Genomic DNA, 14,370 nt, shown 5'->3' on the forward strand with positions numbered 1-14,370 from the left:
CACTAAAAAAATTGTGACATTTGGTTTTGACATTAAAAAAAATATCCGTTTTATTTTCATCCCAAACACGTGTGATTAGAATGAAGATACTCTTCTGGCCTACCCTCGTCCAAGGAGCGTGTATCCAACCCTCCGTGAACATCAATTTACCAGTGCGAATTGTGATTCTAAAACATCAAAATCATGGTTTGTCGTCCTGTGCCTGTTGGGGTTGTTGACCTGACCCTAAAGTCCAGTCCTTTATTGCTATTTTCATTTATTTTTTGGGGTCTATAAACGAAGCTCTGTCTTTTTCCAAACCCAGTGCGCCATGTTTAAGCCACACGCATAAAAGTAGACACACTTTCAAGGGAATGAATCACTATTAGTTCCAACACTCCATCCATCACTCCTCCTCCTCTCTCTTTCTCTCTCCCTCTCCTCATACAGATCATACATATAATGATTTTTGTCAAATACAATAAGGATTTGCTCTTAATGGGATTTTTCTTTTAGGTGCATTTTTAACATTACGTGTATTAAAACGCAATCTTTCCTGTTTGTGGAGTTGAAATTTGCTTCGTGTACTACAAAAACCTATTTTGTACTTCATTGTAGTACATGCAGACTTTCCTCAGTTTCCGTTCTCGGTTGCTGCTCAAGCATTTCATGCAATCATAATATATATAGTAGACTTTTCCTGAGAGTTTTGATGCGCATGTGGAAGCCACAGCTATCAAACTAAAGACAGCATTTTTTGTGGATTTCTGGGCTTTCACCTTTCTGCACTGGTATTTAATCCTATTAAATTCGAGGACTCTCTATTGGGTCTTGTGGGCGTTCTTGCAGTTTTGATCTTTTTGGAGGGTTCTTGAGAGTCAAAGCTGAGGAAAACCCACACCCCCACCCTTTCAGTTGTTTAAGGATTCTCAATGCAATTTGGAGGCCAGTAGATTGTAGATTGAGAAAGAAGGGTCGGTAGGTCTATAAATTTCCCATTTGTACATTTCTGAAATTTCGTCTCCTCTCAATCTCTGAAGACGCAGAAGAAGAGAAACTTGAGGTAAAGATCATTCATGGGTTTGTGCGCTGTGTTTTCTTTCATTTCAACTATCAAATTAGTTTTTCAAGATTTTGACTGAACTGGAGTCAAGAATACATTTGATATCATTAACGGCTATTTCTTTGTCCTTTTGCGTTTCATCAAATTCTACACATTCTAGTGCAATTTTTTTTTTTTTTTTTTTCTCATTTGACTGAATTTGATCAGGAAAGGGGCAAATGGGGAGCACAAACAATGATGAAAACGGAGAGATTGAGACCTTTGAGAGAGAGGATGGAGTTGAAGAGAATGGAGGCGAGCCAGAGGATTTGAACAGAATCATTCCATGGACAAGACAGATCACAATTCGGGGACTTGTGGCTAGCATAGTCATAGGCACCATTTACAGCGTTATAGTGATGAAGTTGAACCTCACAACTGGGTTGGTTCCCAATCTCAATGTCTCTGCTGCTCTTCTGGCCTTTGTATTCATCCGCACATGGACTAAGCTTCTTCAGAAGGCTGGAATTGTATCAACTCCTTTCACAAGGCAGGAAAATACCATTATTCAGACTTGTGCAGTTGCATGTTATAGCATTGCAGTTGGAGGTCAGAAAACTTTCCCGTCTTTCTGTTTTTTCACTATTTTTAAGGTACATGTTGATGCGTCTGTTTCACACAATTTAATTATTGGTTTTCACTTAGATATGTGACACTGCAGGAGGTTTTGGGTCTTATCTGTTGGGTCTGAACAGGAAGACTTATGAGCAAGCAGGTGTTGATACTGAGGGGAACACTCCTAGGAGCACCAAAGAACCTCAGATTGGTTGGATGACTGGTTTCCTCTTTGTTAGTAGTTTTGTTGGGCTGCTGGCTTTGGTTCCTCTCAGAAAGGTATGTTCTTTTATCCTACCGATTTTTCAGTAAGAAATTGCAAAGGCTTGTTTTAGGGAATAGGGATTCGAAGGTAAGTGGGGTTTTGTTTCTCAACTATGTAAATTACAAAGTTATTGATCCGTATTTGAATTTTAGAATTTTGTTTGTTCATGCACTTTGAGTTGTTTTGCAGATCATGATAATAGACTATAAGTTAAGTTACCCAAGTGGAACTGCTACTGCTGTTCTTATCAACGGGTTCCATACTCCAAAAGGAGACAAGATGGCTAAGTAGGCATCTATTTCTATAAATTACTAAATTTCAGCTTACTATCAAATAGAATTTGAGTTTGAAATAACTCTAACATGTTGAGGTGGTTCTTGCAGGAAGCAGGTTCACGGGTTCATGAAATTCTTCTCGATGAGTTTCTTGTGGAGTTTCTTTCAGTGGTTCTATTCTGGAGGAGACCAATGCGGATTCGCTCAGTTTCCAACATTTGGATTGGCAGCGTGGAAAAACTCGTGCGTGCTCTATGTCTGCATTCCCCTTCTGTTTATCATATGATTAATCCTTCTCTAATCATTGATTACATGAATTGAATTTTGCAGATTTTACTTTGATTTCAGTATGACTTACATAGGAGCGGGAATGATCTGTTCGCATCTTGTGAACTTATCTTTGCTTCTTGGTGCCGTGCTCTCTTGGGGAATAATGTGGCCATTAATAAGGGGTCTCAAAGGAGAGTGGTTCCCTGCAACTTTATCAGAAAGTAGTATGAAGAGTCTAAACGGCTACAAGGTGTGGACTAGATATTCAAGTCCATTTCTTAATCAAATTCTTACAGATTTAGTCGTATCGATTTTTGAATTCAAGTGTATAGGCAATTGAGTCTCATGTATCTTCATGTTGCTGCAGGTTTTCATTTCCATTGCCCTGATACTAGGAGATGGGCTATACAATTTTCTCAAGATACTATACTTTACTGGCTCAAGCATCCACACCAAAATGAACAACAAGAACCCCAAAACAGGTAATGGGTGACTTAGAATGATATTCGTGATGATTCTCTAGCTTAGCATATAGCCAGTTTACCATGAGCACCTTTTAGAGCTTCCCTTCTCCTATGGTTTAAAAGGAGCTGCACCTTCAGGTGCTATGAGTTTGTAACATAATTTGTATGTTGCATCCTGCAATGGGTGTCAGTGCCCGTAATTATCAACAAGCATTTAAGTTGAGTAAACTAAATCATCTCTCTCATGCAGTTTCAAATAACCAGAATCAGGCTCTTGATGATCTTCGACGAAATGAGGTCTTCATAAGAGATAGCATTCCCATTTGGATAGCTTGCCTAGGGTACACCTTGTTCTCCATCATCTCCATCATAATTATCCCGCTCATGTTCCCTCAACTGAAATGGTACTATGTAGTCGTAGCCTATATTATCGCACCCTCTCTAAGCTTCTGCAATGCTTATGGTGCGGGTTTAACTGACATGAACATGGCCTATAACTACGGGAAAGTGGCTCTCTTTGTGCTTGCTGCTGTGGCTGGGAAAAATGATGGTGTTGTTGCGGGACTTGTGGGATGTGGTCTGATCAAATCCATAGTTTCTATCTCTTCTGATCTGATGCACGATTTAAAGACTGGACATCTCACGCTTACATCTCCTCGATCAATGCTTTTAAGTCAGGCGATTGGGACAGCTATAGGCTGTGTGGTAGCTCCTCTGACATTCTTTCTCTTCTACAAGGCTTTTAATGTTGGTGACCCGGATGGTGAATACAAAGCTCCTTATGCCATCATTTACAGAAACATGGCAATTCTAGGTGTTCAAGGCTTCTCTGCCCTGCCCCAGCATTGCTTACAGCTGTGTTATGGTTTTTTTGCATTTGCCGTAGCAGCTAATTTGCTGAGAGATCTTGCTCCTAAGAAAATTGGTAAATGGGTTCCACTTCCGATGGCGATGGCTGTTCCTTTCCTAGTTGGAGCTTACTTTGCAATCGATATGTGTGTGGGGAGTTTGGCTGTGTTCGTGTGGCACAAACTAAAAAATAACGAGGCAGGTTTAATGGTTCCCGCAGTTGCTTCTGGTTTGATTTGTGGAGATGGATTGTGGATCCTCCCTTCATCAATTCTTGCATTGGCCAAGATTCGTCCTCCCATCTGCATGAACTTCCTCACAACCAAGTAGAGTTTGTGTGGAAGGAGAGAAACATAGTTGCGTTCATTAGTAGAGTTACAGTAATTGTAATCTGCAGATGTAATTTCAGACAAGTATTGGGAATTAGGGATAATATAGAAGTTCCCTGCTATGTATTTTCAAGTAATGCATCGGATCATAATGCAGCATAGTAGATGACTAGATGGTAGGATTCTGTATCCTATACAAGCAAGTTGTATCACATAACATTTAGTCAAATGAATCATATGATTTTAAAACCACTGTAAACATAGCAATTCGATTCGAGCATAATGTTGTTGGATTGACTGTTGGTTTTGTGTAAATAAATATGGTTTTAGTTTGATTGTCTCTTGCTTAAGCTATCCTTTGTCTTTGTGCCACTGCCAATTAAAACGATAAGGTTGGGATTTAAGATATTTCACGTCATTGATGGGATGAAGTGAATGTGCATGGTTTAAGAAGCTCACATCAGCGATCAGACATTACAATGCTGTGAAGGTGAAGATTAAGATTAAGATGACCCCCCATATAATGGGCAGTGGTCCTATTCCTATCATTTCAACGCCTTAGGATATTGTGGTATGGAAGTAAATGGCCTGACCAGACCAGACCAAGTATGTTGAATGAAGCGGTTTGTGAGTAGCTAGGATCAAGGTTCCGCTTGTAAAAGATGAACACGGATATAATTGAATGATTCTGATGAATTTCAGAGCAGAGTAGGGCAGAAATCCATTTATGAATGAAAATTGAAACAGGACAATCGATCAAATACGAAATACAAGCCCCCTTGTTTTTGGACCACCCTTGTCCTTGTGTTGTGTGTCAACAATTTGATCTTGTTTTCTGCATGGTATTTAAGAACCTTCTGCAGGCAGGCCTAAATTTGGTTCAACTTCAACTTGTGATGGCATGCGGTAGGGGTAGGCAGGCAGAGTTCTCAACTCCCACTTCCATATTTTCCACATTGACTTGACTTTCCACTGCTTACTTTAAAAAAGATTGTAGTAGAGTGGACCCACATTGACATTGATGGATCAGCTTGGATCAAAGAGGTAAGCCAACTCGGGCCCTCTTTTATCCAACATTTTAGCATCACAAACAACTTCAGTCCAGCCAGCCTAAGTTACGACACCAGCAACCAAATAACAACCCTTGTTAGTGAGAAATTATTCTGCAGAAAGCACCTCACATAACCAATTTGACAACTTTGACCGTAGCAGCTTGTAGGTATAGCATACAAAACAATTTGTATAAAACCGAACTAAACTAATCCAAATCAAACCTGTTATATTTCACAATTTGGTTTAAGACGTGGACTTGGGTTGCTCGTGTTTTTTGTTCTTCCCTCCTCTACTGTTGGCCCTTACATGATGGATTGACCTCATTGCCATTGCGCGGCCCAGGGCTGTTGTTTCCAGGTCCAGCCTTTCACTTTGATATTTATTTATTTTTTTGGGTCAAGAGCCCTTCACTTTTTTGGAACTCAATTCCGGCGAAATTCTATAGTGAGAGTGTCATATATGAACCTCTCATGTGAATTTTCATATTAGTCACATGATTATTTCATTAAAGTAAAATTACTATTAAGATGAATCATGTATGATAATGACACCCTCACAACGACTCCTCAATTCTACCTCAGCTCATATCATATACAGAAAGAATGAATCTTTTATTGTTAAGAACAAACTAATACAATCAACATAACCCTGCCAATACACAATTAATCAACTATTTTAGTTTATTACAAACTAAGGATTATCTCAGCTAACCAACTACCTAACAGAATTGCCAACTCAGCTGATGAGTCAGCAGGTTACTATCATTACGTCGTTGCTTGTTGGGACTTGGGCAGCCATTTAACCCCACACCACAAGTATCACAATAGTAAAACTCCGACCACAAAATAAAGCTCCGAAAAGTAAATGGGTAAATTATATTTTTTGACCTTGTTCCATAAAGTATATTACTACAGCATTAAAATTGATCCAAAAAAACAAGACGTTTCAAAATTTGCTTCTCTTGGTTGCCAAATGCGAACCGGTAACGCGCAATTCGTAAATTTGAGGCACATGTACCCTTGAGGATTAAAACCTTTCAATTACCGAGGCTGAGGATAAGTGCGTAATTTCCACAAAGGCTAAGGGCTTTAAATTGCTCAAGATCTTGTAACATAAATGGCCCACTTAAGCATCGCTGACTTCTCAGATTGAGTACAAAGAGGAAGGACGCACGGCACAATCTTTTATCTGACAAAGCCTTATCTGTCGTGGGTAAGCCACAGTGTCTTCATCTTTGTTTGGTCGTAATTGGGAATTTCTCTTTTATGACCATCTGCATCCCTTATTTGTTATAAGTATCAAGATGTTGTGTTTAAACCTTTTATGGGTTTTTTTTCTAAAATTGTAATTTTTGTCTGTGATTGTAGAAGCTGCTTATGTTTTAGCAATAAAGTTCTAGGCTTTGGTGTATAAATTTTTGTGGGTTTTAGCGTTTGATGCTTTGTGTTGGTAGCAGTGAAAAATGGCTTCAGATCCAAAGGTTCACATATTTGAAGAGGTGGCGAAGCACAACAAGACCAAAGATTGCTGGCTTGTTATTTCTGGGAAGGTGAGATCTTTCTTGATTGGATTTTTGTTTCTCATCTTATAAAACTTAGTTCCCAGTTGATTAATTACTACTCTGTTTTTTTGGTTGCTGATAAAACCGAGGAATATGAAAGAACCCTCAACCCTGAAGAAATTGACTTTTATGTTTCTGCAATGTCAATGTTATTACTACTCTGTTGGGAAGAAACGGTTGTTATCTGTAGAATTTCAGAGGAATGGAACCAACCAAATGATTGTAATTGTGCTCGCCTGTGTTTTTAGGGTGTTATGTATCTCAACTTAAAAGCAACAATTTTCAGCTGATGATTGTATGCTAACTGCACCAGAATTTTTATGGATATAACATGGTTGAATTTTTATGGTTTGGAATATCAATTTTAGGTGTTTGATGTGACACCATTCATGGATGATCATCCCGGGGGTGATGAAGTTCTGCTGTCTGCAACTGGTAAGGCATTCAGTTACCTTACCTTGTATGCTTGCCTTTTTCTCAACCTTAAATTACGCATGGTTGATGAGATTAATTTTGTTTGATAACTCTGTAGGGAAAGATGCAACAAATGATTTTGAAGATGTGGGTCACAGTGATTCTGCCAGAGATATGATGGAGAAGTATTACATTGGAGAGGTTGATCCATCAACTGTCCCGTTAAAACGGATTTACATTCCACCGCCACAGGCTCGGTACAATCCTGATAAGATATCCGAATTTGTGATTAAGATTTTGCAGTTCCTGGTTCCCCTTCTAATCTTGGGTTTAGCCTTTGCTGTCCGTCACTATACCAAGAAAGAGTAGTCTTGCTTTCTACGTTGTCCCCTTTTAAGGGTTAGTTATTGGTCATCAGTTGAGCAGTTGAAAGTACAATTGCTTGTTTCACTTATGTCGTTGTTCATCAGAGAACTTTATAGTGCCTTTTTGGTTCTGGTCGCTTTCTAGTCTGTACGATGTTTAAAATTAAAGGATGATTATGGAGAGCATATTTTCTTTGACACTCTCGTTTCTGCAATCCTCTTTATAACTTGTTGCTGGTCTATGGTAGTTGTAGTTGTTTCAATTGCTTTTTTTGTGAGGTCCTGCTTGAAAAAAAGGAGAAAAAGGATATTCATCTTTATTCGAAAAATGTATTGGTTCCTTAGGCTAAAACTTGTGGCAGCCATGGAAACAAGGAAAAAAAAGAATGATATTAATTTGGCAGCATGAGCATGCTTGATGTATTCTTCATCCAGTATCGTCAGTAATACTAATAGTCGTTTTACGTGAAAACTGTGACGTCTAAGAAAATCACATACAAAGCAGTAGAATGGTAGAATACAATGCAAATGAATCTAATGTGGATAACAATGTCTTTTGAATGTTTGCCACCTACACTAGAGTACGTAGGCAGAGTGGCAAAATTGAGTATCATGAATGATTGGATTAAGCTTCTGGAATGCTTGCTTAACAGGAATGAAAAAGAAATTGGGACTTTGGCTGCCCTCATAGAACCGGATTTGATAACAATAAACTAGCTAGCAAAACGTGCAGTCATCAGAAGGATGGCTCTATCTTGTCATGGAGGTTTACTACCAAGTAATGTGCATCATCAAGGAGCTTCCATATATCAAGTTGCCCAGACATGCTATTGCACTCCCTGATAATCTCGTCCATGCTGCTATACTTCTCTATTATCAGTTTCCTCTTCTGCAAAACTGAAGCTGCAATTGCATAAAGTAACAAATCATCTGTTGGCGGGGCTCGTTGCCTTATCCTGCTCCAGGCAGATTTTCCGATCCCAGCCCTTATGGCTGCTTGATCGGCCCACATTACCTCCCATAGGCATATTGTCTGTTCAAATGTCAATTCCCTCCTAAATAGCACAACCACCATCCGATAAACAAAAAAGCAATCCTCTGCCTGGAGCTTCTCCAAGTGCCTGTATAGGTGGGAGTCCTTGCATTTAATAATTTTAGAAACAATACTCAACTGCCTTCGAATCCCCACCTCGTCAAGCCTAAAATTATGTCGAGCCTTCTTCATGAAACCCACAAAACACCAGAATGCCTCATGATCCTCTGTCATTACAGCAGTTATAGGAGAAAGTAGATCACTCATACCCTGGCAGTAACCGATTTCTGGGTCATAGAGTGCATATGCTTCAAGAATAGCAACCAGTCGAGCAGCATGGAAAATTCTACAAGGCTCCAGGTGATCGTAATCCTTCAACCCAACAGCCTCAGCAGAACGCCATGCTCTATCCTGTGACACTTCAGCTTGAGATGGGGAGTACGGAATCCAGTCTGAATTAGTTCGTACAGCATCAAGGCGTATGATCCGCTGCCATGTGGCAAAATCCTCACTGCTTAACTTTGATTGGACTTCTGTTCTCGAGGGAGAAGATTCATCCTTGGAACTCATATCAGGATCATCATCTTCCCTTCCTTCACCTGAGGGGAAAGTCTGAATCACCTCAGGTTCTTCAGAGCTGTCTGAATCAGATGAGTCTGAATTTAGTACTTTGGCATCAGCATTTGTGTTTCGTCTTGAACTATCATCTCCATCCAACAATGCACTAGAAGGGTCATCTGAGTATTCAACATCTGGGATCCTTTCTTCACTAGAAAGGGAGTCCCTGGCACTAACCACATCCTCAGAGCTGGGAGAATCTGTATCCTGGGTGAAACTACAACTGTCCCCATTCAACTTAGAGCTCTCATTTATGCGCTTTATGACTCGGCGGCACTGTCTGCGGAGTTTCTCATATTCCTTTCTGAAACCAAATATTGGAACAAATATACCATGAAGTTAGAAAGGCCAATGGAGTATAAACAAAGAATTACATCAACTGGCGAAAACTTGCAGTCAACTTATGCACCATAGTAATAGGAAACATTTAAGTGAACTTGGCACTAATACCTTTTCTGAGATCTTACTAAATCTCGTTCTTCTTTCGAACTGTTTAAATCATAGCTGTTGAGATAGAGAAATCCAGTCAACATATGTAAGTATGGTTTGGCCTCTTCCCAAATACAATTTAGGTATAAATTTGAGAAAAATGAAACAACATTACAATTTATATGCAACACAGGAAGCAGTAGGCCATTTGATAATGCGATAATGGAAATAGTATACATATAATCAGAGTTATAAAAAAAAAATAAAGAAAGTACAATTTTGATCAAGTTCTGCTAGCAAATTTTATTTCCAAAACTAGAAGAAATCACATTAAAAATCTGATATGAAGAAAGAAAAAAAAAAAAAACCAACACAAGTTGTTTGAACTTCAGAGAAGTTACACTACTAAGTGTACGTACATAGAAATGATAAAGGCCAGACCTAAGTAAAGCCCTCTAACACAGAACTGACTCGTCATACAGTCACAATCAGACCTAAATATAAGCCCATAAGTAAAATATATCTATCAGTCAGTATGCTTGGTTTGAAGATAAATAACACGTCTAAAAGCAATCACTCAGATCCTAGGAGGGAAAGCCCATCCAATCCTCTCCTAGGTATGCCATACCAAAGTACCAGATGGTGAAGCTAAAATATCAAACAACAAGCAATCTCAGAAATGCAATGTAGTAACGTAGTATGGTTACAGTTGTTAAAAAATTTAAAGTAGGTGTTGAGCATACTTACACTCCAAGGAGGAATGGCCAAACCTCTGCCCTAATACTTGGATCAACTCCCTACATTCAGAAACTTTTAAGATAAATAATCTGAATGAAGGTGATAAATACTTGAAAAAATAGATCTGATAGCATTTTGAGAAGCAAATATATAGGACAAACGTGATAGTAACTCACTCCACTGCGAACTTTTTTCACCAACTTAACTCCACCATCGCGAAGCCTTCCATCTGGTGTAAAGAAACTTCTCCAGTGATGAGCTGCAAGGGCATGTTTTCTTTTCCGGCGGGACCAAGGTGACTTAAGACGAGTCCTGATATTAAAAAGAGTAACCACAATCAATAATGGTCAATAAAGAAGCCACCACACCTATATTGAATTAATACAGGTAGCCAACAATCACACAACAAAATTAAAAAATTGAAGATACAATGTGTCTGTGTATGAATAAAGGCTAGCCTAGCATAAAGAAGTGGACTTTGCAAAGCATTTTGCAAGGTTGACACTTTCATGCAAAAAACATTCTTGCATAAGTGAAAAAGAAATTAGATCATTTTAAAACTCAGGGCATCCAACATAAGCATGCAATTAAAGTCTAATATCTGAGCAAATGAGCTTGTTTGAGCAAATTACTTTCCATGAAGCTTTGGATGTACATTAATAGATACACACTATCTTTTCTTTAAACACTGTGCCTATGCAGCTGGACTAGACAGAAGGCCATCAATAAGGAATTAAAATACTGATAATCACGATAACATTGCAGTTAAATTGATTGACTTAGAATTCCCAAAACACTTTAAACCCACCTAGCTGTTGAGAACACTAGTTAAAAGGTAAATTAGAACTAGAATCAGGTTTATCATGTTTGACTCATTACGCCACTGCATTGTTTCCCATTGGCAGCAGAAAAACACACTCCCCACATTTATCTAATTAAAACATTAAAATCCAACTTGATTAGAAACCATGCCCCTGAGCCAAAAACAACAGAAATCTTCTAGAAGCAACCCCATACTCATATGAAATCATCCTATTTACGACTTGCAGCGATCGAACCCAAAACTTTTTACAAAATCGAACTTAAGAAATGGCTAGAAGAAAAAAAGAAAATGAAAGAGGAACAACTCTCAAGGAAGCAACCACAGCCCAAGAGTTGAAAAAAAATTAAAATAAACAAATCAAGTAACATGAAGTGAAAATTTAAAATATAATTGATTGAAAAAGGCAACAGAATGTGAGTGAAGAAGGTGACACAGAAGAGCGATGGAAGTGAAAACCCCACTAAAACACTAAGATTGAGCTAAAATTGGTATTAAAAACATGAACTTGAAGTTTCCCAAGATCGGGATCTAAGAGCCGCAAAACGAAACAAAAGCTTTAGAGAGTTAAAGAGAGAGACTCACCGATCAGAGGAAGAACAATGAGCTGGTGAGGAAGAGGACACAACTAATAGAACCGAACGCAAATGAATCCACGAAGACGACGACGACGAAGATGAAGAAGGAGAGGAATTTGAACTCGAAGGCGACGAAGTGTGACTTCGTCGTAGAGCTCTCATCTATGAGTAATTTTTGTTCTTTTTCGTTAAATCAATAATATACTGTCTGTTCTTCTTCTTCTAGGGTTTGTTTTTGAAAAAGTTCAAAGCTTTTTTACCTAGTGGCAGTGCAGAACACGGCCACCACCACAGCAAGCCCAGCCAAGGCAGTGACGGCGACGGCCACGTACGACGGAGCCGCCGACCATAACCCGCCCCCACCGGAGATGAGGTTGTTGCCGGTACCGGAGGGGATCATGGAGGTGGGTAGTAAATGACAGGAATGCCCTTGTGATCTGCTGCTTCTGCTCCTTGTTGCAGAAGTGGTTTGGGATGAATGGGATGTTTAATTAATTTACCCAACTGAATACTGGAAGTGTGAATGAATGAAATATTGAATGGCAAAAAAGAAAGCCAACTGCTTTGGTTTGCTTGCTTTGTTTTACTATGAAAGTCTTTTTCTTTGTCTCTCTCTAGCGCCCAGAGAGTGTCTCTAGAGTAGACCCCATTATAAAGAAGAGTGGGAAGAAGAAGAGTGGGAAGACTGAAAATCCTACCCCAGTAGTAGCCATTAGCCATATAATATAGGTAGGTCAAGTCAAGCATTTCCTAATTTTCTTCTTTTACTGGGTATTGTATAGTGTCTACTTTTATACTCATATACCTTTCTATTTATTTTTTATTATTTTATAAATATGTATCTTGTCACATTATTATGTTAATGGTTTATATGACTAATCAGCCCAATCATGTGAGATGGGCAATTAGTCAAATTAGATGCAAGGGTCAGGGACTCGGGCATTATTGATAGAAAATAATTCAGAGTGCATGGTGCCAAGCAACAAGACTATACAAATCAACAGAACTCTTTGGACCAAAAAGAAAAAGAAAAAGAAAAAGAAAAAGAAAAATCAGAGCTTTTATGTGGAGTCTCTCAGTCTAAGATAAACAAATATTTGGGATCTGAGAAGTTTGGTATAGGGTGTCATTTCTATGCAAATTTAACCACAGCTTTGATTTTAGTTGGTAAAGTTCACCAAACCCAACCCACTGTCATTTGATTTGAGTGCTTGCTTCTTTCTTACCTCCTCCATTATTATACAAAGGTACATCTCCTTCAAGTTACCCCTTTACTTTACTTGACCCTCGGCAGCATGCTTAACCTATTATTGCTTGCTCCCATGCTAAAATAAATAACAGTCAAAGTTTATCAGATTTCTTAATTACAAACACTGTTTCCTTGAGCTGTCTGCATGGATTAAAAGAAAGGGTCAAATCCAGTCAAACTGAGTTGATTTAGACATGATTAATTTGCTTAAATTAGCGGTAAAGAAAGAGCAGTGTGACACTTTACTTAATCATGCTATGCATCATGCATGCAGATATAATAGTTCTAGTGCTCAAATTTGCACAACTAAATTGTTAACTAACGAGGAAGTAAAGTTGGCTGTGGAAAGGAAGGTTGTTCAGCAAATTATGGTCAACAAAATCGGCCGCAGAGCTTTTGGACATAGTCAAGAAAAAGGCTCCAACCTTATGAATATGATGTGAATAATAATGCCTCTTTCACGAAGATATACCTCAAGTGTCACATTTAATTGAAAATCTTGGTACATAACACTGTAGTAGTTTTAAGAACAAGCTTACTTTAAAACCATATCTGCATATGATATGCAACAGTTCAGAGTCCACAGACGAAAACATGCATTAAGAGCAATTTCCTTTCATAAAAGAGGAAAAGCAAGAATGAAAAAAGAAGGGAAAACGATGGTTTGTGGAGAATATGCTTTTTCTTTCTTTCTTCTTCCCACTTTTCTATTTTTTTTGCATATTTTCTTCTCTCTCTCTCTCTTTTTACTGGAGTTATTTATTATTGGTTACTGTTATTTTGTTACAAAAAACATGCAAAATGATGAACTTTTCTGCAGGGCCCTTGTATGTTGCATGGCCTACACTTTACATTCTTTTTTATCACCTACCACAATCATGAAAGAGATTCCAGAGCATAATTTTGAGACCCCAAAGTGAGCCATAAGACAATGACAACACGCCTGTGGTCAGTGCTTGTCTCAATAAACTCCTGCCTGCTGAGATGAAAATGCAGTGACAGTGAGCCTTCCATCAATCTGCTATTCTTAAAGCATGTTAAAGAACCTGAAATCAAATATGATGGCCATTCCAAAAAAGTAATTGCTTTGGCATTCTTGGCAAAACTTAATTAGGGTATTGATTGATATATTGTAATTCATTGTCCATAATGGTTTGCACCATCATTCATTTCCTCTCCACTACTAAGTCCAATTATGTGAGAGTGACTTTAATAATCGCTTTTAATTAACGTCACAACACTACACTTGGTAATCGGCATTAAAACGCGCCTTTTAACTAAATACATATGTGTATGTACTATGATCATGATGGTTTATACTTAAATAGTGTTTCCTCTTAGTGGGTCTGGAGAATCAATGAGCTTGTCGCATTTGGTAGATCCCAGCGCCAAAGCCAAAGCCAAAGACAAGATTACTTATTTTA

General features: G+C 38.5%; 3 protein-coding genes across 7 annotated transcripts; 2 read left to right on the plus strand and 1 right to left on the minus strand.

Annotated features, from left to right (window-relative positions):
- On the plus strand, positions 409-4,385 carry LOC18784725 (metal-nicotianamine transporter YSL3). 2 transcript variants are annotated; one of them, XM_007220150.2, is made up of 8 exons: positions 409-1,042; positions 1,250-1,630; positions 1,743-1,915; positions 2,091-2,188; positions 2,285-2,419; positions 2,507-2,696; positions 2,814-2,928; positions 3,161-4,385. In XM_007220150.2, exons 2-8 carry the CDS (start codon positions 1,261-1,263, stop codon positions 4,087-4,089), a joined length of 2,010 nt encoding a protein of 669 aa, XP_007220212.1. In that variant the 5' UTR covers positions 409-1,042; positions 1,250-1,260; the 3' UTR covers positions 4,090-4,385. The 2 variants fall into 2 exon arrangements, with proteins under 2 accessions (XP_007220212.1, XP_020411706.1); XM_020556117.1 differs by lacking the exon at positions 409-1,042 and having other exon boundaries at positions 1,368-1,630; positions 1,727-1,915.
- LOC18786761 (cytochrome b5) lies at positions 6,251-7,681 on the plus strand. Of its 2 annotated transcripts, XM_020556121.1 has the most exons (4): positions 6,251-6,353; positions 6,598-6,690; positions 7,071-7,137; positions 7,235-7,681. In XM_020556121.1, the coding sequence occupies exons 2-4, from the start codon at positions 6,604-6,606 to the stop codon at positions 7,483-7,485; spliced, it is 405 nt and encodes a 134-aa protein (XP_020411710.1). In that variant the 5' UTR covers positions 6,251-6,353; positions 6,598-6,603; the 3' UTR covers positions 7,486-7,681. The 2 variants fall into 2 exon arrangements, with proteins under 2 accessions (XP_020411710.1, XP_007218582.1); XM_007218520.2 differs by lacking the exon at positions 6,251-6,353 and having other exon boundaries at positions 6,374-6,690.
- LOC18785157 (GTPase-activating protein gyp7) lies at positions 7,901-12,426 on the minus strand. Of its 3 annotated transcripts, XM_020556119.1 has the most exons (6): positions 11,958-12,382; positions 11,705-11,854; positions 10,476-10,611; positions 10,309-10,358; positions 9,583-9,636; positions 7,901-9,436 (listed from the first exon to the last, which is right to left on the minus strand). In XM_020556119.1, exons 1-6 carry the CDS (start codon positions 12,095-12,097, stop codon positions 8,218-8,220), a joined length of 1,749 nt encoding a protein of 582 aa, XP_020411708.1. In that variant the 5' UTR covers positions 12,098-12,382; the 3' UTR covers positions 7,901-8,217. The 3 variants fall into 3 exon arrangements, with proteins under 3 accessions (XP_020411708.1, XP_020411707.1, XP_007218980.1); XM_020556118.1 differs by lacking the exon at positions 11,705-11,854 and having other exon boundaries at positions 11,958-12,426; XM_007218918.2 differs by having other exon boundaries at positions 11,705-12,426.

The sequence above is a fragment of the Prunus persica genome, chromosome G2 (genome assembly GCF_000346465.2).
Source record: "Prunus persica cultivar Lovell chromosome G2, Prunus_persica_NCBIv2, whole genome shotgun sequence".
NCBI classification, from domain to species: Eukaryota; Viridiplantae; Streptophyta; class Magnoliopsida; order Rosales; family Rosaceae; genus Prunus; species Prunus persica.

What these genes read in the sequence shown, in the direction of transcription:
- LOC18784725 (XM_007220150.2), top strand. Translation starts at nt 1,261, where the DNA reads ATGGGGAGCACAAACAATGATGAAAACGGAGAGATTGAGACCTTTGAG. An exon ending in TTATAGCATTGCAGTTGGAG is followed by an intron (nt 1,631 to 1,742) that starts GTCAGAAAACTT and finishes GTGACACTGCAG; the next exon opens with GAGGTTTTGGGTCTTATCTG. An exon ending in AAAGGAGACAAGATGGCTAA is followed by an intron (nt 2,189 to 2,284) that starts GTAGGCATCTAT and finishes TGGTTCTTGCAG; the next exon opens with GAAGCAGGTTCACGGGTTCA.
- LOC18785157 (XM_020556119.1), bottom strand. Translation starts at nt 12,097, where the DNA reads ATGATCCCCTCCGGTACCGGCAACAACCTCATCTCCGGTGGGGGCGGG. An exon ending in TGAAAAAAGTTCGCAGTGGA is followed by an intron (nt 10,359 to 10,475) that starts GTGAGTTACTAT and finishes TTCTGAATGTAG; the next exon opens with GGAGTTGATCCAAGTATTAG. An exon ending in TTAGTAAGATCTCAGAAAAG is followed by an intron (nt 9,437 to 9,582) that starts GTATTAGTGCCA and finishes ATTTGGTTTCAG; the next exon opens with AAAGGAATATGAGAAACTCC.
- LOC18786761 (XM_020556121.1), top strand. Translation starts at nt 6,604, where the DNA reads ATGGCTTCAGATCCAAAGGTTCACATATTTGAAGAGGTGGCGAAGCAC. An exon ending in GGCTTGTTATTTCTGGGAAG is followed by an intron (nt 6,691 to 7,070) that starts GTGAGATCTTTC and finishes TATCAATTTTAG; the next exon opens with GTGTTTGATGTGACACCATT. An exon ending in AGTTCTGCTGTCTGCAACTG is followed by an intron (nt 7,138 to 7,234) that starts GTAAGGCATTCA and finishes ATAACTCTGTAG; the next exon opens with GGAAAGATGCAACAAATGAT.